Source organism: Dendrobates tinctorius, unplaced genomic scaffold, assembly GCF_039654945.1.
Source record: "Dendrobates tinctorius isolate UK_male_01 unplaced genomic scaffold, ASM3965494v1 ptg000241l, whole genome shotgun sequence".
Lineage (NCBI taxonomy): Eukaryota > Metazoa > Chordata > Amphibia > Anura > Dendrobatidae > Dendrobates > Dendrobates tinctorius.
Genome location: NW_027361908.1, coordinates 9,091,861 through 9,118,634, shown reverse-complemented (window position 1 = coordinate 9,118,634; position 26,774 = coordinate 9,091,861). Strand labels below are relative to the sequence as shown.

Genomic DNA, 26,774 nt, shown 5'->3' with positions numbered 1-26,774 from the left:
CCAGCGATCCCGACCAGCGATATGACGTGGTCAGGATCGCTGGTGAATCGCTAGGTGGTCGCTAGTGAGCTGCCACACAGGCAGATCTCACCAGCGACATCGCAGGGGTCGGGGACCGCTACTTACCTGTGTCCTCCCGCCCGGCTCCACGCGTCGCTCGTCGGTGCCACAGGAAGCGCCGCAGGAAGTGACCGACGAGGAATGGTCCAGGAGCTTCTCGCGCGATCAGCGATAACCAGCGATAACCAGCGGGGGAGCCGGTCGGAGGTAAGTATCACATGCAGCGATATCGCTAGCAATATCGCTGCAACGTCACAAAATCGGTGACTTTGCAGCGATATTGCTAGCGATATCGCAGTGTGTAACGGGGGCTTATGTTGCATTATTTTAAAAAACAGGCCACAGTTTACAGTGGGGTCGATCTGTGACACGCTTCATACATCCGTGTGCATTTTAGGCCTAATTTCCCTTTTTTGGGCAGTTTGTCACTCTCGTTATAGCCAGCAGTCTTTTTTATCCAAAAAATAAAAAAATTAATACAGTCTATTATCTCAGGCTGAGGCCTGGTGTATCTGCGGTGTAAAAATCTTTGCTTCGCAGGCATACGTTGCATAGTTCTGTCTGCTACCCTTGTTCTACTCATTATTTTGTGTTTTCAAAAAATAACACAAAACCTAAAAAATATTAATACAGTCTGTTATCTCAGGCTGAGGCCTAGTATATCTGTGGTGTAAAAATCTTTGCTTCGCAGGCATACATTGCATAATTCTGTTTACTAGCCTTGTTCTACTCATTATTTTGTGTTTTCAAAAAATAACACAAAACCTAAAAAAAAATTAAGAGTCTGTTATCTCAGGCTGAGGCCAGGTGTATCTGTGGTGGAAAAATATTCACTTTGCAGGCATACTTATCACATATAATTTTTCTCAAAATAAATCCATTTGTATTGAGCTTTTCAAATATTTCAGTAGTCCATTTAAAATGGGCACGGCAAGGGTCAAGGGATGGGGAAGTGGATGTGATGCTGATGGTGCATGCAGAGGATGAGGCCATGGCCAAGCTGAAAGAGGGACACAGCAAAGACCCACATCTTCGCACTCGACCTTCCTGTCCCAGTTTCTAGGGGACTGCACCACACCACTATTAAAGCCAGAGCAGTGTGAAAGGTTGTTGGTTGGATAGCGGATAATGCTTCCAGTCACTTAGCCACCACCACCATGTCTTGCACCCAGTCAAGTCTGAGTAGCCGTGAGTGTGGACCGGATATTACTCACCCTGATCCTCCTTCCTCCCACCATGCCAAGCGCTCTGAGACAAACGATCCGACACTCGGACAATCCGAAGAGCTATTCAGTTTTCCATTTGGAGATTCGTGCCTCTTGCCCGCTCCACTTGAAGCGGGGCAAGATGATATTCCATGTAGGGATGCACAAATCTTTGAGCAGCCACAGTCACAAGAGTAATTAGTGTTAGGTACCCGTAAACGTGGAGATCTTTGACGTAGGTTACGGGCTCACGTATTTTGGCCAAAATATCAGCTAATACTCCACATTTTTTTTTAAATGTGTTTTTTGCACTTTTTATTCGGGGTGCAACTGGGCCCATTTGGTCTTGTAAACTGCGGTGTCTGTTCACACGGCATGCATTTTGTTAGCGCTGGGCAGCCCGCCTGAGCTAATAGAAGGGTGTTGGTACTAGGCTGGCCTGGATGCTGTGCATGGCCTTAGTGTGAACAGCGCCGCATACAAGTTGTTTTGTGCATCAACATACCAGGCAACCGCCCCCTCCATGTATTGGTAGGCTGCGAGCAGTTGCTTGATTGGTATTCTTGCACCTGTGTTGCCATCTTTATTATATGGGTCCACTGCATCCTGATAGTGCATTTGTTTGGAGGCCTGTACGGGTAAACCTTGTTGTTCTCTTGCTGTTTTCCTTACTATGATCTCCTCAAAGGTGGCCGATGATGAGACCCAAATGCCGGAAAGTCAGGAGGAGTAGCAGGGTGCGGATGTTGAAGACGAGGTGGTGGATGACATAGTGACTGACCCAACCAGGCAGGAGGACATCGTTTTTTGGCCTGGCTGTCACTGTAGTTAAATACAGCAATATTTAGCCAAAAAAGTCAATATCTGTCAGCAGAAAAGAGAAAAAATTGAGTTTTACCTAAATATTTCTTTGTTTGATTTCAGTATGATTTATCATTATGTCTCCTCATTCTCCACCAGTAGATGACCAGGGTTAACGTGTTCTGTGCTGCTACAGGCAGTCCAATTTTTGGCAAGGGTGTCTATGATGCCCATAGTTTTTACACCCCCAGGGGGAAATGTTTGTCAGCCCATGCACTTAGTGTATGGCATTACAAGTGTAGGAGACCCGCTCCTCTTTAATGGGATATTTTTTGTTAAGAGGCCATCCTACATGTTTCTTCCAAGGGTGATTGGGGTTATTGGGGTGCATTTGACTTGGTAGCATGGCAGGCCTTGCAGTCAATCCATAAGAAAACAGAATGGGAGTACTAAATGAATAATGTGAAGTGGATTTGCCTGTGCCCATCCAGTATTTGGGTTCAAAGGCTTATTGGGGTGCATATGACTTGATAGCAGGGCAGGCCTTGCAGTCAATGCAACATTTCTTAGCGAAGCCCTCCTTGACATCTCGTGAAAGGGGTATTGGGGTACATTGTAATCCTTGTCAGCCTATCTACTCACTGCATAGATTATAACAGTTTAGGAGACCCACTCTTTAATAAAGGCCCTTTAAGCAGATTATGGCTTGCTGACTGATGCCTCTGTAAAAATAGGCTCTGTGATGTTAAGAGTCCCTCCTTCATAACTGAATCCAGATATGTCTGCTTATGTGTCACACACCACATGGCCAACTAGAGTTGGTAAATGTTACAATTACATTTCCCAGTGAATGCATTTGTTTTGGTCGAAAGCAATGTTAAAGTTGAAAAATGCTTCAGAAACACTGCGTCTGAACATAGCCCAAGTGGTGGAGGAACATTTTGGTCTGGGGTTATTTATTTTGCATTACATATATGAGTCATTAACCTGTAAAGGATGTACCTTAACCTATTTCTCAGCAAAATCTGTTTTGGTTTCGTTTTGTTATATTTTTTGGTGCACCGGTAAAAATGGCATGGAACTCTGAAAAAAATTGTTTAAAGCTGTGAACTAGGAGTCAGGAAGGCTTCCAGGAGCGATCCCCATGATGTCTCTGTGTCATTTGATCAGTGTTTACATCATTTTCTGACATTTTTAGACCTTAAAAGGACCCCCGGCGGATCGTGGTAAAAATGCTCGGGTCTACCATAGACTTACATTGGGCTCGTTGTTCTGTCCGAGTACCCGAGTATTCAAATTTGCTCAACCCAAGCAATGAGCACCCGAGCATTTTAGTGCTCACCCATCACTATTGACTACCCTCACTTCAGAGGCTTGTGTGGATTCTGGGGATGAGGGCAATTTCTTATCATCCACCCTCGCCAAACGGCGTGAAGTCCCTTTAGAGATGCTTCCAAAGCCAATCACCATCTGGGTGGTTAATGGTTCCATCTTTCCTACCCAGATTACTCACCAAACTATACCTCTTACCCTCGTGATATCTCCAGAACATCAGGAGATAATCTCTTTTTTGGTAATTTCTGAGGGTATTGCCTTGGTTGTGTCACCACTCACCACGTATTAATTGGGCAACAGGGAGCATACTGGAATGGAGTAGCTAATGTGAGGGACAATATCTCAAGGTTAAAGTTCAGATTGGGTCATTTGAGGTCACAACTGATCTAATCTCTCTACCCAGTCATTTTTGGCAGTACTCTGACATGTTGTCCAAAAAAGCCACAGAAACTCTTCCTCCTCATTGCCCCATGACTGCCCTTTACACCTCTTTCTGTGAGCAGAGATTCTTCATGGGAAGTCTACCCTTTGTCTCTCCTGGAGACTGAGGCTATGTCAGAATACTTTAGGGAGAATTTGGGGAGGGGGTTTATCAGGAAATCTGTGTCTCCCGCTGGGACTGGTTTCTTCTTCATCCAAAAGAAGAATGGGGAATTACATCCCTGTATAAATTATAGGTGTTTGAACGCAATCACAATCAAAAACAAATATTCCTAGCTGCTAATATCTGAGCTCTTTGATAGGCTATGGGGGGGGGCTAAGATATTTACCATGTTAGACTTGCATGGGGCCTATAATCTAATTCATATACACAAAGAGGACAAATGGAAAACCTCCCGGTCATTATGAGTACTTAGCAATGCCTTTTGGTCTCTGTAATACCCCCTGCAGTCTTTCAGGACTTTGTAGATGACATCTATAGGGAGTTGTTATTCACATCTGTAGTGGTATACTTGGATGACAAACTAATCTATTCTCTCGATCTTGCCACTCACCGTAGAGATGTGGGTAAAGTTTTTGAGCTCCTGCACACCAATTTGCTCTACACCAAACTGGAGAATTGTGTGTTTGAGCAGGAGTCCTAACCATTCCTAAAGTATATTATTTTGGCCAAAGGTTTTGCTATGGATCCTATCAAGCTGGAGTCGCTGATGACCTGGCCGGAGCCTCATTCCTTTAAAGCGCTGCAGCGCTTTATGGGATTTATCAACTACTACCGTCAGTTCATATCTCACTTCTCTACCTTAGCGGCTCCTCTGGTAGCCCTCACCAAAAAGGGAGCTAATCCTAAGCAGTGGTCCGAGGAGGTCTCCAAGGCCTTCATCTCCCCAAAGTCCCATTTTGCTAGGGCCCCAGTTCTGCATCCTTGAGGTGGATGCCTCTTCCGTTGGTGCTGGAGCAGTCTTGTATCAGAAGGATGCTCAAGTTCGGAAACATCCATGTTTCTTCTTCTCCAAGACCTTCACACCAGCAGAAAGGAATTACTCCAATGAAGACAGGGAGTTGCTGGCCACGAAATTGGCCTTCTCAGAGCGGAGACACCTCCTGGAGGGAGCTCATCATCTCTTCAAGGTTTTCACGGACCACAAAAACCTCCTTTATCTGCAGACGGCCCAACGGCTGAATTCTCGCCAGGCCAGATGGTCCTTGTTCTTTTCCAGATTCAATTTTACCATTCATTTTTTTGTCCGGAGAAAATAATTTATATGCCGATGCCTTGTTCTATACTTTCTTCTAAGGATGGGGATGAGCAACGATTGATTGTCCCTTCAGAGCATCTTCGAACGGTGACTCCGGTGTCCCTAGATCAGGTGCCTCTGGACACACACCTCATGGGCACATACCTCCAAATTAGGTGGCATTTCGGTACTATGAGGGCCACAGAACTCCTAGAAAGATCTTATTGGTGGGCTCGGATGTCGCAAGATATCAGGGATTATGTCCAAGCCTGTTTCTCGTGTGCCAGGAATCGGCCTTCCAGTCAGAGACCCGCAGGTCTGCTCTATCCTTTGCTGGTGGCAGATAGGTCTGGGAAGATGGTCGGGATGGACTTTATTGAGGACTTGCCTAAGTCTTGTAATCACAAGGTCATTTGGGTTGTTTCTGATCATTTCTCCAAAATTGTGCACTTGGTTCTTCTGCTTTCTGCACTGGCTCTGGCAGTCTTGCTTATTAAACATACATTCTGTCTTCATGGGATGCCTGACAAGATTGTCAGTGACTGGTGATCCCAATTCACATGCCGTTTTTGGAGGGAGCTTTGTTGCCTGCTTAGTATTGAGCTCAATTTGTGATCTGCATACCATCCTGAGATGAGTGTGCTGCTGGAGAGGACCAATAAGTAATTGGTCACCTATTTATGGCATTTTGTGCCCGCCAGGCATGATAACTGGACATCCCTGTTACGCTGGATGGATTTTGCCTTAAAAAATGCCGTCACTGATTCCGTGGGGCAGACTTCTTTCCTCCTGAATTACATTCAGCACCTGTGTGTCCCTGTGCCCATGCCCATCTCGTCTTCCCATCCTAGGGTGGTGAACTGGGCAGTGGAGGCTCGTGACATCTGGGATTGCACACAGGATGCAATCAGACTGTCTAAGGAGAGAATAAGAAGACTTGAAACTGACCCTAAAAATCATAGTAACATGGTGAGCAAGGCTGAAAAAAGACATTTGTCCGTCCAGTTTAGCCTATATTCCGCCAGAATAAATCCCCAAAATGTCTTTCTAATGAACTAAATAACTGTAATCATGGCAGTCAAACAAAATACTAGATGTACTGTAGTTGTTTTATTTGGGGTATATTCATATTTACATCAACTAGTTTGAGTAAAACTGAAGATTTTGTAATGAACATTAGTTTATTAACCTTTCATGTAATTGGTTAAAAAAAGTTCTCTGAAACTCACTTTTGTCAACATTTTGGAAATTTCTCTTCTGTTCAGTAAGATATTATTAAAAATCTTACTTTTCAAAGGGGGTGTACTCTTTGTGTAGGACACTTTATATATAAATATATATGTATAAATATATATACATACATAAATATATAGATAAATGAAGATATACCATATTTGTGGGATTATAAGACGCACTTGAGGGGAATAATGGGGGGCATCTTATAATCCAAATGTAGCTTACCAGCTGTGGTAAAGCATGAGCTGCAGTAAGTTTTTGGTTGTGGCAGCATAAGAGGGGCAATGCTGTGGGTCCAAGACTGGTGTGAGAGGGTGTTCGGCGGTGCGGGGGCTGCACCAACATTTTGTGAAAGCCTGGAGCCCCCGCTCTTTTCATGGACTCCGGCAAAATGGACGCCGGCGGTGGCACATGCACAGATTGAGATCTCGGCACCGCATTGGAAAGCACAGAAAGTGTAGAGGCTTCGGGCTTTCACAAAATGTTGGCAGAGCAACTGCACCGCCAAATACCACCTCTTTCTACTCTGGGGCCAGCAGTATCCCCTGCCTCCTCCGCCATCAGCTTTCTGCAGCAGCAACCCTGCCAGCTGAGACCTCACTCTACCTCCGCTGACCCACAAGTAATCTACCATTAAAGTGGATTACAAGACCCACCACCATTTTATTAAAAAAATTATATTTTCCTCACCAAAATTTGGGGTAATCAAGTACATCTTAAAATCTACAAAATATGTTATGTAAATATATATATATTTTACATGTAAATTTGCATAATTTACATGTGTAAATATAAAGGTAAAGTAAGTCACATATGGATATATAGAGAGAGATAGATATGTATATCTACTATATAATCATCTAATTCTGTTTATCTGTCTGTCTGTAACGGAAATCCTGCATCGCTGATTGGTCGCGCCTAGCCGGCCGCGACCAATCAGCGACAGGCACAGTCTGGCCACGAATTGGCATGGCATTCGAACGACGCATGCCACAGTTACCGTGGGGAGATCTGGCCCTGGGTACCATAAACCTGTAAAAAATAGAATTAAAATAAAAAATAGTGATATACTCACATTCCGTTGGCCCCAGACTCTTTCCCTCCTCTCACCACGCACACAAAGACCACTGATGACGTTGCGCTCTTGCGAGAGTGACGTCATCTCCGGTCCTTCGCACTACGCATTACTGGGACCGGAAGATGCCCGGAGCGTGGAGAGGAGATCGGGGGCCGTCGAAAAGTGAGTAAATCTCTGTTTGTATTGGAAATACGGCGTGCAGAGCACTGTGCCCTCCCAATGCCATAGCATCGGGCCTCCATCTAGTCTACATTATACATATATATATACTAGCTGAAGAGCCCGGCGCTGCCCAGGCATAGTAACTAACTGTGGTTAGTTATAGAAAATTATAATTATCCTCCATCCCATAGTCCCGTGCCCATATACCCATCATACATATTCACGATCCCATAGGCCCGTGCCCATATACCCATCATACATATCCTCCATCCCATAGTCGAGTGCCCATATACCCATCACACATCCTCCATCCCATAGTCCCATGCCCATATACCCATCATACATATTCTCCATCCCATAGTCCCATGCCCATATACCCATCATGCATATTCGCCATCCCATAGTCGAGTGCCCATATACCCATCACACATCCTCCATCTCATAGTCCCATGCCCATATACCCATCATAAATATCCTCCATCCCATAGTCCCGTGCCCATATACCCATCATACATATCCTCCATCCCATAGTCCAGTGCCCATATACCCATCACACATCCTCCATCCCATAGTCCCGTGCCCATATACATATCCGCCATTCCATAGTCCCGTGCCCATATACCCGTCAAACATATGCTCCATCCCATAGTCCAGTGCCCATATACCCATCACACATCCTCCATCCCATAGTCCCGTGCCCACATACAAATCCGCCATCCCATAGTCCCGTGCCCATATACTCGTCATACATATCCTCCATCCCATAGTCCAGTGCCCATATACCCATCACACATCCTCCATCCCATAGTCCCGTGCCCATATACCCATCATACATATCCTCCATCCCATAGTCCCGTGCCCATATACATATCCTCCATCCCATAGTCCCATGCCCATATACCTGTCATACATATCCTCCATCCCATAGTCCGGTGCCCATATACTCATCACACATCCTCCATTCCATAGTCAACCATTATGACATCATAATGAGCGGCGGCAGGGCTTGCAACCTTTGATGACATCAGCGTCGCCATGGCAACCATTGTGACATCATAATGAGGGGCGGGGCTTGATACGCACACACTGCTTCCCCAGTATGCAAATAGGGGCATTGTAACATCACAATGAGGGGCGGGGCTTGACACGCACACACTTTTTCCCCCAGTATGTAGATAGGGGCAAAATTGTTTGGTGAATTGGAATGCGCGGGGTTAAAATTTCGCCTCACAACATAGCTTAGGACGCTCTCGGGGTCCAGACGTGTGACAGTGCCAAATTTTGTGGCTGTAGCTGCGACGGTGCGGATGCCTATCCCGGACATACAAACATACACACACATACATACATACACACTTTGAGCTTTATATATTAGATATATATATATATATATATATATATATATATATATATATACAGTTGTGGCCAAAAGTATTGACACTCCTGCAATTTTGTCAGATAATACTCAGTTTCTTCCTGAAAATGATTCTTTGGTATTATTATCTTCATTTAATTTGTCATAAATGAAAAACACAAAAAGAATTGTCCTAAAGCCAAATTGGATATAATTCCACACCAAAACATGAAAAAGAGGGTGGACAAAAGTATTGGCACTGTTCTAAAAATCATGTGATGCTTCTCTAATTTGTGTATTTAACAGCGCTTGTAACTTACCTGTGGCACCTAACAGGTGTTGGCAATAACTAAATCACATTTGCAGCCAGTTGACATGAATTAAAGTTGACTCAACCTCTGTCCTGTGTCCATGTGTGTACCACATTGAGCATGGAGAAAAGAAAGAAGACCAAAGAACTGTCTGAGGACTTGAGAAACCAAATTGTGAGGAAGCATGAGCAATGTCAAGGCTACAAGTCCATCTCCAAAGACCTGAATGTTCCTGTGTCTACTGTGCACAGTGTCATCAAGAAGTTTAAAGCCCATGGCACTGTGGCTAACCTCCCTAGATGTGGACGGAAAAGAAAAATTGACAAGAAATTTCAACACAAGATTGTGCGGATGTTCGATAAAGAACATCGACTAACATCCAAACAAGTTCAAGCTGCCCTGCAGTCCGAGGGTACAACAGTGTCAACCCGTACTATCCGTTGGCATCTGAATGAAAAGGGACTGTATGGTAGGAGACCCAGGAAGACCCCACTTCTTACCCCGAGACATAAAAAAGCCAGGCTGGAGTTTGCCAAAACTTACCTGAAAAAGCCTAAAACGTTTTTGAAGAATGTTCTCTGGTCAGATGAGACAAAAGTAGAGCTTTTTGGGCAAAGGCATAGAGTTTACAGGAGAAAAAAGAGGCATTCAAAGAAAAAAACACGGTCCCTACAGTCAAACATGGCGGAGATTCCCTGATGTTTTGGGGTTGCTTTGCTGCCTCTGGCACTGGACTGCTTGGCCGTGTGCATGGCATTATGAAGTCTGAAGACTACCAACAAATTTTGCAGCATAATGTAGGGCCCAGTGTGAGGAAGCTGGGTCTCCTTCAGAGGTCATGGGTCTTCCAGCAGGACAATGACCCAAAACACACTTCAAAAAGCACTAGAAAATGGTTTGAGAGAAAGCACTGGAGACTTCTAAGGTGGCCAGCAATGAGTCCAGACCTGAATCCCATAGAACACCTGTGGAGAGATCTAAAAATGGCAGTTTGGAGAAGGCCCCCTTCTAATATCAGGGACCTGGAGCAGTTTGCCAAAGAAGAATGGTCTAAAGTTCCAGCAGAGCATTGTAAGAAACGCATTGATGGTTACCGGAAGCGGTTGGTCGCAGTTATTTTGGCTAAAGGTTGTGCAACCAAGTATTAGGCTGAGGGTGCCAATACTTTTGTCTTGCCCGTTTTTGGAGTTTTGTGTGAAATGATCAATGTTTTGCTTTTTGCTTCATTCTCTTTTGTGTTTTTTTCATTTACGACAAATTGAATGAAGATAATAATACCAAAGAATTTGTGTTTGCAAGCATTTTCAGGAAGAAACTGAGTATTATCTGACAAAATTGCAGGGGTGTCAATACTTTCAGCCACAACTGTATATATATCTATATGTGACTTATTTTACTTTTTTATTATCAATAAAAGTATTAGGCAAAAAAGCAAAATAAATGTACTGTAAAAAAAAAATGAAGAACCCCTTTCCCAAAATAAACACCACAGAGACCAATGCCACACTAAGGGGGAAAAAATAAGATAAACATACATCTTTGACACAGTCCAATCCCTTAACATATTAGGCTGTGAAGGCCAAACTGCTTTTTAAAGGTTTAAAGTTTCCTCCTTTGCAAATAAATGATCATAAATATATTTAGTGCACTAATTTAAAAGTCAGAATTAAGTTATAAAATGACATATTTGAAATGACATGATGCAAATTTTAACTGATTTCTTTTTTATTTGTGTCGTTCTAGGACACATGACAAGACAAATTGTATTCTCCAAATACCCAGCTATCACGCATTTCATTGTTTTCTGTAAAATGCGTAGACAGTCTTGCAATGCAGAGCATTTGTCTTTATCTGTGGAGCATCTGACAGGAGGCATGATTACTTCTGTAAGGGTATCAAAATAAAGAAAAAATGTCCTGTCTGCAGCCTGGGTTATTTATTATAGGTTGAAATGCCGACTTTGGTTAAGAGGCAAAAAATTGTTTAGTCTGTAAGAGAAAATATATTTTACCTTCAAGCATTAATATAGTAAACACTGGTAATACCTGTACAATCTGGCTCTCTTCAGCGGTAAGTAGTGATGGAAGCTTTGCAGTTATCCATGACTCAGTTAGTGGCTCCCAACCTAAATCTTTTCCTTCCATGTAAATCATGCCACATCTAAAAAAATAAAATATGAAGAAAAATACAAACTAGTTTAAAGGGACCTAAACCAATAGTCCTTCAAATATTTTATACAGTCTCTTTAGAGACACTCTTTTCATGGTCTACAATGTTTTTTGAATTTTAATCACGAGAGAAAAAAGAAACAACATGAAAACTCCAATTGGAATTTTTCTTATTTCTATTGTTTGATGGTTGGCTATCCACATGAGAGCTATGTTACATGAGCAAACCAACCATTCATGTCACACTATACTGATATCAGTTTATTGCATGGTAAACATGTGACTGGGCTCTGGACTGTGCATGTGACATGTAGTTTACCATCACGCAGGCGTGTAGGTAAAGACACATATGCTTGGACAACATTAATGAGGGGAAAGTGAAATATTCTAGAGATGTTAATGATAAATTGCAAATTTTCATATTCTGATTAGGGATGAGAAGACCATTAGAGGTTGGGGTTCTGGTGCCCGACCCGAATTTAAGCCAAAATTCTGTTTGGATACCAGAACTTGACCCGAATTTTAACCTGACCCTCTTTGAAAACAATAGAGCCCCGAATATTGGAAATGGAAAATTCTCTCTCTTTTAATACCCTCCTGGACTTCCCCCAAACTCTGTAACAGACTTCGGGGAAAAGTCCATGTCCGGAGTTTAACTCCAGACACTAAGTATTCAGGTTCACTCATCTCTTATTGTGATACATTTTATGGTAACTGCAATATAGACTATATGGGGATTTTCTGAAACCAGAAAATCCCTTTAATATTGCATGTCATACCTTCAGTATATCTATTCTTGCTCTCTACACTTATAAAAAATACAGTTTTATGTTTCAATCTTTATTTACATTAAATGTAAAAATAAAATGTCAATCTATTTTTGAAACTTTCCTAAATATGATGAATTTGCTTTCAGGCAGCAAAACTAATATTTTAAAATATCCTAACATTGAGAGTATAAAAGGGCGCTACTTAAAAAGAGTAAATACTAAATGGTAATGTGGAAAAGCTGTATACACACAACTTCAGCCTCAGTAAGTGATGTAGCAAAATGAGAATTAGTAAAATGATTTTCTTGTTTTCTACCGTTTTATTAAAGTACTTGATTCTCTGTTCCTTTATTTATAACCGAAAACAATAACACGAGCACATTAAAATGTTCACTGGAGCAAATCAATTGATTCAACATGATGAAGGTTTGCTAATTATAGGATTACTGATCTCATCACATTGTAAGACAGGAAGACAATTTTAATATAAAACATCAATGCACTTAGCAAAGCTTAGATTAGATGATTTATTGGTTATTGGAAAATTGCAGGTGTAGCGTGGATTATAATTGTAAAAAGGCTTCAAACCGCTTGTGAATAAATAACAAAATCATTTGATATAGCCTTTCATAATAATTTACCAAAGACGATACACATAATATGTAAGGTTAAAGAGGCTTTCGAGAATAAGCTTTTAAATTAGCCAAAAACTTCTAGATTTACTTTATAAAATAATAAACCAATAATAAACTCCCCAGGTCCAGAGCTGGTTCTTTGCCACTGTCCCAGTCTTAGTTGAAAAACTAAAGCGGTAATGGACAGCATACATGACCACTGCAGCTAATCACTGTGTTCAATCACTTTGCTCATGCAGACAGTGTGAGTCTCCGATATCAGCAATTGGCTGCAGCGGCCACATGCACTTCAAAGTGACGGCACTGCTGCAACCTATTAATGACCAGAGGCAGCTTTAGAGCTGGGGAGGGTGAATGACAGCTGTTTTATATCTTATACATTCTCAAGTCTTTGGTTAAGCAAAAATTTATTCCAGGCAACAACTTAAAAGCATTCCCATCAATGAGTTTTCATCCATTTAAAATGTTGGCTAGAATATTGATTCCAAAATTATTTTTAAGGAACATAGATGTGCCTCTCATAACCCATTGTTTAAATTACCCAACTGCTGTAACCAATCACAGGCTTAAGTGGTCAGGTGACCAAAGAATGGGACCATCACTATCAGCCCCAGCACAGACCCATGAAACTGGCTGCTTTGGATCCATAGGGTTTACAGCAGGTGACTATACCTGATTTCATTATGTTAAGTCCATCTCCAAGTTTTGTGTATTTGCTAAGTGATTGCATTTTGCTAACCTCTAAGACGCTGACAATCTTGAAAATAAAGGGGCAGAAGCCTGTTGGCAGGTTATGAAAAATAAGAATTGCAATATAGTTCTACCTAAGTAATTAAGTCAGTGTTACAAATGATAAATGGGTAGGAGTGATGGGATATAGGAGAAAACATTTTTTTGAGGAGCTGCAGTACTAAAAGCGAATCTGGCAGCTTGATTTAACAACCCCCAATCAAACTGTTCATATATGCACTAGATTATGGCCTGATGCTAGCGCATCAGGAGGATGCGATAGCATCACACCTCTTGCCATGTTAACCCTCAACACACACTCCTCAACACACACTCCTCTCACCTTTCACCATCTCCACTCACGTCCACTCACTCCTTCACTCCACATACGACCCCTTCTCTCACTCCGTCTCTCATACTCACGCCGTCATCGCCACTGCTCCACGATCCCCGACATCTTCTTCCGCCGGCGCCATCCTGGATCCAGACGTTGTCCACGCCGGCGACATGTTCTTGCGGCGACGCCATCTTGAGTATCGTGAAATATGTCGCCGGCGTGGACGACGTCTGGATCCAAAATGGCGTCAGCGAAATCTCGCGAGTTTTCGCCGACGTCATTTTGGATCCCGACGTCGTCCTTGCCGGCGACATGTTCTTGCGGCGACGCCATCTTGAGTATCGCGGGATTTTGCCGATCCAAAATAGCGTCGCCGCAGGAACATGTCGCCGGCGTGGATGCCGTCGGGATCTAAAATGGCGTCGGTCGAAATCTCGCGAGATTTCTCTGACGCCATTTTGGATCCCGAAGTCCTCCACGCCGGCGACATGTTCTTGCGGCGACGCCATCTTGACTATTGCGGGATTTCGCCGATCCAAAATGGCATCGCCGCAAGAACATGTCACCGGCGTGGAGGACGTCTGGATCCAGGAGGGCACCGGCGGAAGAAGATGTCGGGGATCGTGGATCAGCGGCGATGACGGCGTGAGTATGAGAGACGGAGTGAGAGAAAGGGTCATATGTGGAGTGAGTGAGTGAGTGGAGATGGTGAAAGGTGAGAGGAGTGTGTGTTGAGGGTTAACATGGAAAGAGGTGTGCGGTGACGTCACCGGTTACAACTGGACGGAAGTTGTTACAACCGGAAGCTGCTTAGGGCATTTATTATTATAGATATAATTCTTGAAAAGACAAGTCCATCCTTACATTTTGCTAGCCAATGCATTCTTCTGTTACTGAGAAATCTATCTTTGAATCAATATGCACATAAGGCTGAAGTGCTTTGAACACTAAAAAGCACTTGCCAAGTGTCTGTCTTCCCAGCCTTATTTGTCACCTAGAGCAGCCTTCTCCAAAGCACTTCAGATTCAATTGCAAATTGATTAAAATATTGATTTATTGCTAATGGAGGAACTGAGTAGCTCGCTTAATGGAAGGATTGTCTTTGTATAAGCTACATGCACATATTAACAGTTGGGGAGAGAAATCAGCTGCTCCCACTTAACTAGCCCTTGCAGCAAGCATTGTGGTGGTTTTGCCATTGTAACCTATGGTGTCACTTTGGCTGCTACTAAAATGCCTGGAAACAAATAAACACATGATTAAATGGTGCATGCTAATATTACTTTCTGCTATATCTTAAGTCACATCCAGGAACGAGTGGATTCAGATCCAACTGTATCCTTAAACACAAGTTGATCCATCTCACGCAAATTGATGCACATTTATCTGTATCTATGGTATACATGTGAATATGTGTCCTCATTCTGAATACACTATTACCGTATATTGTTATTGTAAAGCAATCTTGATTATTTCTTACCTACTTACTGTAGATGGAGATGCTTGCTCAAGATCTAGCACCTCAAAAATCATGTTCTGTTGAGGACTCATTTGAATTATTTCTCCACTCATCAGACAGAGCTAAAATGTTGAAAATATAAAGGTTGGGGGTAATAAGCTTGTTAGGTCAGAGAACCTGTAGATATAAGTAACACTTTTGGCAGAATAGGAGGAAAATGCAGATGAAACAGAAGTAGGCTGATCACAATAGGCTTCTTGTGTCAGCATAAAGAAAACGTTTGCGAAAGAGCGATTCTCTCACATTATTGGGGACTTGAGACCGCTATAAAAATAATGTTTCCCCAATTTAGTATAATTAACCAATGGTAATCTTCTGAATTAATATTGATCACCAATGAAAACAATATGATTACTAAATATAAAGGTAAAACCGCTGGATTGCGAGGGATAAAACCCAAGATAATAAGTTAGCGAAGAAGAGGAGCAAATTGCTATTTTACCAAGTATGAATTCTAAATCATTATATATATTGTATTACTTGATCAAAAGATTAAGATTAGATAGTGCAGTATATATAGTGGTCCCTGAGAAACACACTCACTTCATTGTTGATAAATAAATATGCTTGAATGGTAATGGAAGTATTACTAAAACTGAATTGAAAAAACACTTTGCATTACTTTTTATATAATGTATATTTGAAACTATGTATATATTACAAAGAGGAAATTATTACTAATATCAAAGAAGAAAATAAGAATAGACATCAGAATGATATAAACATTTTTAATACCTTTTTGTTATCATCTAAAACAGTGTTCATATTTTCTACCCATACGGCATCCACTGGTCCATCAAAAATGCACCATTTCCTACATTTTGTGTTGCATGCAGCATGACTCCGGAACACACTAGCTAAAACACCTAAAGGAAGAGAAAAATTATTCAATACTCTCCTGTTTATGTCTTAGTAATTAGAAATAAGCAGATCTGATGAAATTTAAATTTGACAAGTTGCAAGGATTTTTCAAGGAAATTTGATTTGCAGTGAGTTTATTTCCTTTGAATTGAATTTCCCTTATTATTCTCTTGGGTTTCGCAATACCACAAAACATAATAAATGTAAAATGTTTAAAAAAAACAAAACACTCTTACCTCACCACTCATGAGAAATCCAAATCAAATCAGTATTAGGCATGACTACCCATTGCTTTCAAAATCATCAATGCATCAATGCGTCTAGGTACAATTACACACAGGTTTTTAAGCATCTCAGCAGGGAAGTTGTTCTAACCACTTGATGCCTTACCACTAATCTTTTTTGGATGTATTCTTGCACATATCCTTCTGTTTCTTCAAGTAATACAACACAGAATTGATGATGTTGAGATCAAGGCTCTGTGGGGCTCATATTATCACTTGCTGAAATCATTCGTTTTTACAATAATAATAACTTTGACTGACATTTGATGTATATTTGAAGTCTTTGCTGTAGAATTAATTTTGACCCAATAATATGGCTCCCAAATGGAACTGCATAATGGGTAAGTGGATAAGTATCTGCCTGAATATCTCAGCATTGAGGACACCAAGAAATGTACAAAGTTGAGGACCCTAGCCAAGTAAAATTTAGTGTAGTAGGTGAAAGACGCATCATATCTAATTCCCTTTGAAATCAGAAGATGTCCAGCAGTGCCATCAGCTCAAGACTGGAAGCAGCCAGGGGAATCCAGATATACACAACTGTTGTATGGAGAATTCGGGCCAAAAGTGGCCTTTGTAGAAGAATAGTGGCAAAAAAATATACCTTTGGCAGGGAAACAGGGTCAAATGACTCAGCTATGTATGAATACATGGGATGAAGAAAAATTGGCAACGGGAGCTCTTTATTGATGATTCAAAATTGGAAATATTTGGCTGAAACAGAAGGCGATTTCTTGTAACAGGGCAGAAACAGTATAGAAATGATTGCATGCAGACGACAGTGAAGCATGAGTAAGAGTCCTTGCAAGTCTGAGGCTACATTTCAGAAAATGGATTTGGGAATTTGGTCAAGATTAATATTGTCCACAATGCTGAGAAATGTAGGCAGATAGTTATTATTTAACATTTTGCACCTTATTTTATATTAATATTTATGTACTATTAATTTTAGCTTTCTAACATACACATACACATGCCAACATCCACATTAACTTACAGATACACAGGCCAACATACACATCAAATAAAGGTAGAACAAGCCCTATGATTTTTGCAACATCTGCTAACCATCTAATATGTATAGATCCAACCCAAGTGTCCCACAACAGATGTTGGTGAACACGAAGTTCAGTTGCTTGGAATTCAATCAGTTGGTCATGATACTTTTGTTTGGCAGGGAGATAAGCTGCTGCCATTGATTCTGGCAGCACTTTTTTCATAGATATTGGAAGGCTGGGCCAAGTGTTTTTTTTTCTGGGGAAGCTAGGAGAGATAGTTGCCAGTGAAACAATATTTTGTCTGACAGCTACCTAATATGTATGGCCAGCTTTAGGTTTCAACATAAGCCATAAATAAGTTATGGCAATAGGTCCATCAAAAATGGCTAGCTTTCTTGCAATGAATCCAGGTGGGAACACACTTTAATACTGCAGAATAAAACCAAGATGAAAAATAAAAATGAATACAACAAAAACAGTATGAAGATAAATAACGAATAGGGATTAGCAAACCCAGGTCTGGACCGTTAGTGTCTGGTGCCAAATGGCAAGAGAGAGAGAGAATTTTTTTTTATTTTTCAGACCCAATTTTCGGGTCTCTATTGTTTTCAATGTGGTCTGGGTTCTGGTTCAAGTTCAGGTACAGTTCTAGAACTCGAACTGAACTTTGGAATAAAGTTTGAGCTGGGTAACAGAAAAAAGAACTTCCACAGGTCCACTCATCCTTAATCACAAATATGCTATATTTTGTATTTTCTTATTACATAACTAAACTAAATTAATAGCAATTTACACATTTCAAATAGCAAGCCATTTATGAAAAAACTTCATATATATTTTTATATAGTACGTATATTAAAATATTTACAGGTGCTTCTCACAGAATTAAAATATCAAAAAGTTAATTTATTTCAGTTCTTCAATACAAAAAGTGAAACTCATATATTATATAGAGTCATTGCAAACAAAGTGATCTATTTCAAGTGTTTATTTCTGTTAATGTTGATGATTATGGCTTACAGCCAATGAAAACCCAGAAGTCATTATCTCAGTAAATGAGAATACTTTATAACACCAGCTTGAAAAAATGATTTTAAAATCCAAAATGTTGGCCTACTTAAATGTATGTTCAGTAAATGCACTTAATACTTGGTCGGGGTTCCTTTCGCTTCAGTTACTGCATCAATACGATGTGGCATGGAGGCTATCCACCTGGGGCACTGCTGAAGTGTTACAGAAGCACAGGTTGCTTTGATAGCAGCCTTCAGCTCCTCTGCATTGTTGGGTCTGGTGTCTCATCTTCCTCTTGACAATACTCCCATAGAATCTATGGGGTAAGGTCAGGCAAGTTTGATGGCCAGTCAAGCACAGTGATACGGTCATTTTTAAACCAGGTATTGGTACTTTTGGCAGTGTGAACAGGTGCCAAGTCCTGCTAAGAAATTAATTTTTTTTCTCCAAAAAGCTAGTCGACAGAGGGAAACATGAAGTGCTCCAAAATTTCCTGGTAGACGGCTGCGGTGACTTTGGTCTTGATAAAACACAGTGAACCTACACCGGCAGATGACATGGCTCCCCAAACCATCTGATTGTGGAAACTTCACACTGGACCTCAAGCAGCTTGGATTGTGTGCCTCTCCACTCTTCCTCCAGACTCTGGGACCTTGATTTCCAAATGAAATGCTAAATTTACTTTCATCTGAAAACAACACCTTGGACCACTGAACAACAGTCCAGTTATTTTTCTCCTTGGCCCAGGTAAGATGATTCTGGCTTTGTCTATTGGTCATGAGTGGCTTAACACAAGGAATGCGACACTTGTAGCCCATGTTCTGGATACATCTGTGTGTGGTTTCTCTTGAAGCAATGACTCCAGCAGCAGTCCACTCCTTGTGAATCTCCCCCAAATTTTAGAATGGCCTTTTCCTAACAATCCTTTCAAGGCTACAGTTATCCAGGTTGCTTGTGCACCTTTTCTACCACACTTTTTCCTTCCACTCACCTTTCCATTAATATGCTTGGATACAACACTCTGTGAACAGCCAGCTTCTTTAGCAATAACCTTTTGTGTCTTACCCTCCTTGTGGAGTGTGTCAGTGACTGCCTTCTGGACATCTGTCAAGTCAGCAGTCATTGCCATGATTGTGGAGCCTACTGAAACAGACTAAAGGGCATGTCACACTAAGAGATATCGCTAGCAATATCGCTATAACTAGTGACGTTATAGCGATATTGCTAGCGATATCTCTGTGTCTGATACTTACCAGCGACCGGCTCCCCGGCTGGTTATCGCTGATTGCGCGAGAACGTTCAGGACTGTTTCTCGTAGTCAGCTTCCTGTGGCGCTTCCTGCTGTGAGGACGAGTGACGCGTGGAGCCGGGCGGGAGGACGCAGGATCGCCTGGTGTGACAGGTAAGTAGCGTTCCCCGTCCCCAGCAATGTCGCTAGTGAGATCTGCCTGTGTGGCAGCTCACTAGCGACCACTTAGCGATGTACCAGCGATCCTGACCACGTCATATCGCTGGTCGGGATCGCTGGTACATCGCTAAGTGTGACAGTACCTTAAGGGACCTTTTTAAACATTTAGGAAGACTTTTCAGGTGTTTTTGTTAATTATTCTAATTTACTGAGATAATGACTTTTGGGTTTTCATTGGCTGTAAGCTATAATCATCAACATTAATAGAGATAAACACTTGAAATAGATCACTCTGTTTGTAATGACTATATACAGTATGTTTTACTTTTTATATTGAACTGAAAAAAACAAACTTTTTGACAATATTCTAATTTAGTGAGATGTACCTGTACGTACTATAACATTTTGACTTCATATACAATATAATAATACTCATGGACCATATTTTTAGTATAGGCAGAAGTATCAACCTATGATTTCCCCAACATGACTTCTTGAAAACTCAATAAAATCCAATATTTTGGCTAATCTATGTGCCCCAAGAATGTAATCTTTTGGAAACTATCATTCATACTTTGTATCCTTAACTTGTCCTTCATACTTTTGCTCAAATTCTAGATTATATTTTTATTGTGTCTTAAAATAATACAAAATTGCATTTCAGAAGCTTAGCACTTTTCGCAGAGGCACTTAAATTTCATTATTTTTGACAGTAGAATTACAAAATCTCTGGAACAAAAATGTGCTCTTTTATTGCATCACTCTGGCCTGAAGCCTCAGAGTTTATCACAGGAGCAAGATATGCATTGCATTTCTATGATAAGGGTTATCAGTTCCCAGCAAATATAAACAGATATGTCGCAGCCTGGCATCTGTCAGACACTCATGAATAGTAGAACAATTTACATTTAATTCTCTTTGTCTGTATTCTCCTGTGCATGCATATCAAAGAATAGATGGAGCAATTACTATTTGATATTTTGTATTATTCAGAGTTAAGAACAATGCATGTAATAGTCGCTTTGTTTTAAACATGTGCAGACCCAAATCACTGCGCACATAAATAGGAAGGCAACGTGATTAGTCTTTTTGTGTGTGTTTACACGCCATGAAATGGAGATATGGGTTGACAGGTAAAGAAAAAATAAAGTGGACCTGTCTTCACAAAACCATAATACTGTGTTACAAATATCACAATCACTGAAGTTGCCTAATTGACTGTTAAACATTCAAAGTAAAATATGTAATTATTTTTTTCTCCCCCCAAAAGTAACAAAGGCAACATCTATCTTCATTTGATGTGTCTAAAAAAGCTTCAAGATTTAGTTTTGTGTATCAAACTATTGACATAATACTTATGAAAAATTAAAGATCATTTAATATACAGTTAAATGCAGTGGACAAAAAACTTAATTCAAGCCAACACCTACTGTAGTTATAGGGGATTCATTCACAGGTAGCTGGTAGGAATAGGTCAGGTATAGGATTTGCTTTAAGGCCCAGGAACATTGAATTGATGACTGACAAGACACATACTCAAAGTACTTAAGTGCACTTTCATTTTTTTCAGTGTATAGAAAATGCTTTAAAACACTGTCATTAGAGAAAATCGTCCATCAAGACCTCTTTTGCTCAGCAAAGTTGTGTGCAAGATGTCTGATTGTCTGCACTATTAGGGTACCGTTACACTTAGCAATGCACCAGCGATCCCGACAACGATATGGATCGCTGGTGCATTGCTAAGTGGTCGCTAGTGAGCTGCCACACAGGCAGATCTCACCAGCGACATCGCAGGGGTTGGGGGTCGCTACTTACCTGTCAGACACGGCAATCCTGACGTCCTCCCGCCCGCGTCCACGCGTCGCCACAGGAAGCCCAGCAAGAAGCGCCCGACGAGAAATGGTCCAGGACGTTCTCACGCGACCAGCGATGAGCAGCGGGGGAGCCGGTCGGAGGTAAGTATCACATGTAGCGATATTCTTAGCAATATCGCTGCTACGTCACAAAATCGCAATGTGTAATGGGCCCCTTAGTCTCTACAGTTCTGTATATGTAGTGTATGTCACGATAAGTCACTTCCCTGTGGCACTGTAGTCTCCAGTAGCTGCTATGGTTCTTTATTCTGAATAGCCCCAAACTATACATCAGTTGTGCTAAACATTAAAAAGTATACTGTCATATAAGATTCAAACCTACCTAGATGTCAAACTAAAGCTTCTTTTTGATTTGTATCATTATAACAGAACACTATGAGTGTTTTAAGACCCCAGTAAACAATCAATAAAAGTTGGTCAAACAGATTTTGGCAGTGGGATAAGGATTGGGAGGTTAGAATTCAATCTCTTCAACCTTTTGTTCGGCAGGGAGTTGAGTTGATCATATACAGTATACTGGTTCTAAACAACTTTGAGTCAAATTTCCTGAAATTCACAAATTCAGAGAAATTCAAAGAATAGGAAATTTGGAAATTTAGTAGCAGGTATTATAACAGATGCAAATTAAGAAAAATAGGCAAAATAAGAATAACATTTTAAATTTATATTATACAGTTGGAAAAATAAGTATTTGATACCCTGCTAATTTTGCAAGTTTTCTCACCTAAAAGAACTGAGAGGTCTGTAATTTTTATACTAGATACACTTCAACTGTGAGAGACAGAATGTTAAAAAAATCCAGAAAATCACATTGTATGATTTTTACATAATTCATTTGCATTTTATTGCATGAAGTAAGTATTTAATGACCTACTACCAGCAAGAATTCTGTCTCTCACAGACCTGTTAGCTTTTCTTCAAGAAGTCCTCCTACTCTGCACTAATTACATATATTAATTGTACCTGTATAAAAGACACCTGTCCACAATCTCAATCACACTCAAACCTGCCAACACGAGAAAGACCAAAGATCTGTCTAAGGACACTGGGGACAAAATTGTAGACCTGCAAAGGCTGGGCAATATGTAAGCCACTTGGTGAGAAGGCAACAACTATTAGAAAATTGAAGAAACACAAAATGGCTGTCAATCGTCCTCAGTCTGGGGCTCCGTGCATTATCTCACCTCATGAGAAAGGTCAGGAATCAGCCTAGAACTACACTGGACCTGGTCAATGACTTGAGGAGAGCTGGGACCACAGTCTCAAACACATTGCGTCATCATGGATTAAAATCCTGCAGGGCATGCAAGGTCCTCTTGCTCATGCCAACACATGACTAGGCTCATTTGAAGTTCGCCAATGTCCATCTAGCTGTCCATCTAGATAATCTAGAGGAGGCCTGGGAGAAGGTCGTTTGGTCAGATGAGACCAAAATAGAGCTTTTTGGTATCAACTCCACTCTCTGTGTTTGGAGGAAGAAGAAGAATGAGTACAACCCCAAGAACACAATCCCATCTCTGAAAAATGGTGGGGGAAACATCATACTTTGGTGTGCTTTTCTGCAAAGGGGACAAGGCTACTGCACTGTACTGAATTGAGGATGGATGAGGTCATGTATTGCAAGATTTTGGCCAACAACTTCCTTCCCTCATTAAGAGCATTAAAGATGGGTCATGGCTGGGTCTTCCAGCATGACAATGACCCGCAACACACATTCAGGGCAACTAACAAGTGTGTCATTAAGGAGCATTTCAAGGTACTGGAGTGGCTTGGCAAGTCTCCAAACCTGAACCCAAGAGAACATCTTTGGAGGGACCTAAAACTCAATGTTGCCTAGGGACAGCCCCAAAACCTGAAATATATGGAGAAGACCTATATGGAGAAGTGGGCCAAAATTCTTTCAGCAGTATATTCAAACTTGGACAACAGCTACAGAAAACGTCTGACCTCTGTAATTGCAAGCAAAAGTATCTGCATCAAATATTTACTTCTGTTTTTCTATTGTATTAAATACTTATTTAATGTAGCAAAATGCAAATGAATTATGTAAAAATCATGCAAGGTGATTTTCTGAATTTTTTTTAAGATTTTGTCTCTCACATTTGAAATATACCTGCAATAAAAATTACAAACCTCCCCATTCTTTGTAGGTGAGAAAACATGCAAAATCAGCAGAGTATCAAATAGTACTTATTTTCTCCACTGTAACTTGATAACTACTTGTTTCTATTGCATATTGCATAGCAGTGTCTCAATATTTGTCAAATCCTGAAGGCAGTAATGTTTAGGGCATTCCCTGTCATTAAGATTGATGGGTAAATGTAGCACCACAGATCGGCATGTCCACACTATCTTCCTGATAAAGGCAACAGTGATTTCCCAAACACATAGGTATTTTAGGCCAGTCAGGCTTTCGTGCCTGTTAGTTTAAGGATGTCACATGCCCAAGGTTGCCAACTTGATTTTTTTATTTTTTTCTCTACAGCTACATAAACATTCACAAACAGATTTTTTTTTTGCCTACACATTATAAGACCATAATAAATCATTAGGATTATAAATATGTGTCTACAGACAATAAATCGTATTTGAAGGCATCAGCTGCATTCATTGTGAACTGTAAAATGGCGATAAATGCAGTCATAAAAATCTGTACTAGTTTCTCCGGCTTGAAAAAAAATCACGGATGTGTAAGATGTCTAAGAGAGGTAGTCGTGGGTGAACTTCTGTTCCCACTCGCTTTGGCATTCTACAGACAACTCATATCCCAATCCTGGTGTGCTGCTGTGTATGAGGTGCATCACACTTACTTTAGGGCTGCAAGCCTCTACTTCTGACTCCAAGAATCCCTCTTCTGGAATCAGTACAGCAATTAATCCAGAAGACACAAGGTTCATAAAAACTACCAAACTTTTCCTTGGTGAATGGCAGTATTTACAGTATTTACAGGCAGATATAGAGGATAAGGCCCATTGGGTTGTTATCTTTCTCACAGGTATTGGATACAATCAGCTCTGGTTCTCAGTATAGGTAGAACATCCCTTTTAGGCTACTTTCACACTTGCTTTATTTTGCAGCGCGTTTTTTGCGCCAAAAAACGCATGGAAAAAACACATACAAACGCAAACAGACGCTGCATTTTTTTCAAGCATTTTTATGCGCATGCAGGAAAAAAATGCAGCGTTTTTATGCCTTTGTATGCATTTTTAGTGCGTTTGCGTTTTTTTCCACATTGTTTGTCTTCACCCAAAAAAGGATTTGGGGTAGGGTTAGGGTTTATGGTTAGTAGGGTAAGGGTTAGGGGTAGGGTTAGTAGGGTAAAGGTTAGGGGTAGGGTTAGGGGTAGGGTTAGGAATAGGGGTAGGAGTTATGGTTATGTTTAGTAGGGTTAGGGTTAGTAGTGCTAGGGTTAGGATTAGAGTTAGTAGGGTTAGTGTTAGGGTTATTAGGGTTAGGGTTAGTAGGGATAGGGGTAGTAGGGTTAGGGTTACTAGGGTTAGGGTTAGTGGTAGGGTTAGAGTTAGTAGGGTTAGGGGTTATGGTTATGTTTAGTAGGGTTAGGGTTATGGTTTAGGGTTAGTAGTCAATATAGTAAAGCTCATCCCTAATGTTGACTTAAAAAACGCATGGTTAGGGTTAGTAGGTTTAGGGTTATGGTTTTGGGTTAGTAGTCAATATAGTAAAGCTCATCCCTAATGTTGACTTTAAAAACGCATGCTTAAAAAAACGCATACGTGAGCATGCCAGCGCGCACGTATGCGCACCCATAGACTGTAATGTTAATTTTTTGGCAAAAACGTGCGCATACGTGCACATGCGTTTTTTTTAAGCAATCGGGTGGACCAAAAAATGCAACATGTAGCGTCTGGACTTTATGGACGCACACCTTAAAAAAATGCAGCACGTATGCGCACCCATGTTAAATATAGGGGAAAAAAGCGCGTGCGCACGTATGCACAAAAACGCAGCGCAAAAAAACGCAAATGTGAAACCAGCCTTGCTATTTCTTCCAGTTCTAGGGGATCTTCTCCTTTTCTGGCAGTATTCCATCTCACTCTGCTTCTCATTGTTTGAGCCCTGCAGCTTCACAGAACGAGTGTGCCCCAGTCCCTGACATTTATCTTGCGGTTCCCAGGCCAGCACAGGAGGACTTGTACAGAGGGGTTCTCTGGAAATACACTACTCTGAGGTTTTGGGCCCACACTGTCCCCAGCAGCTCTAGTTCTGAGCCTGTCAATTCTCACTGCTCTGCATTCACTGACTCGGTCACTTCCTATTCTTGACAATACACTCAATTCACCCTCTCAAACTGGGCCGGCCATAACAGTTAACCCTATTTAAGCTAACTGCAGCCCCAGTGAGTGTTATCCTTTTATAACATACATAAACATCAAATACATTTAACCCTTTAGCGTGTGAGGGAGCAAGACCATCAGCTCCACCACTCCTACAGATGCATCACATTTTTTACAGACAGGGAAAAAACTTTCCTATTTTTGCGGACTGTCCAAGAGTTTCTGTATGGTTGGCAACCCTGCGCATGACAGCTTGCGGACTTACTTTCCATTAAATACCAAGGACATCACTGTCTGATATGCCCTGCTATCTTTCCATGTATTCACAGTGCACTTGTCAAATGGCCCATGCACCTACATTTTTAATATTTTATCTTTGATATGACACAGGATTTCTCTTTGGACTTTTATTTTATTCTATTTGCATTCACTGATGAAAGGCTCTCAAAGGCAGCCAGACTTTTTAAAATTACTATACCAATGGTGAATTAGGTGCCAGGGGCACCAAGTATGATTACAGGTTTATGTGACACAGCATTGTGATTATTGTTGTTGTTTGCAGTGCATAATATAATAATCTCCAAGTTTAATTTCCAGCATTTAATATATTTTCAGATTTATAATTTCTTTATTATTGTTGTTATCGACTTCCTGTGCTTTGTTG

General features: G+C 41.0%; 1 protein-coding gene across 1 annotated transcript in view; it reads right to left on the bottom strand.

The window, feature by feature from the left end:
- Positions 1 to 26,774, bottom strand: part of LOC141060642 (dynein axonemal heavy chain 3-like) — a 2,648,786-nt gene that overhangs the window by 1,317,187 nt on the left and 1,304,825 nt on the right. The window contains exons 37-39 of the mRNA XM_073556958.1: positions 16,115 to 16,245; positions 15,341 to 15,441; positions 11,267 to 11,381 (exon numbers count right to left, since the gene is read on the bottom strand). Of these exons, the coding sequence (XP_073413059.1) occupies positions 11,267 to 11,381; positions 15,341 to 15,441; positions 16,115 to 16,245 (347 nt within the window). The remainder of the gene's footprint in view (positions 1 to 11,266; positions 11,382 to 15,340; positions 15,442 to 16,114; positions 16,246 to 26,774) is intronic.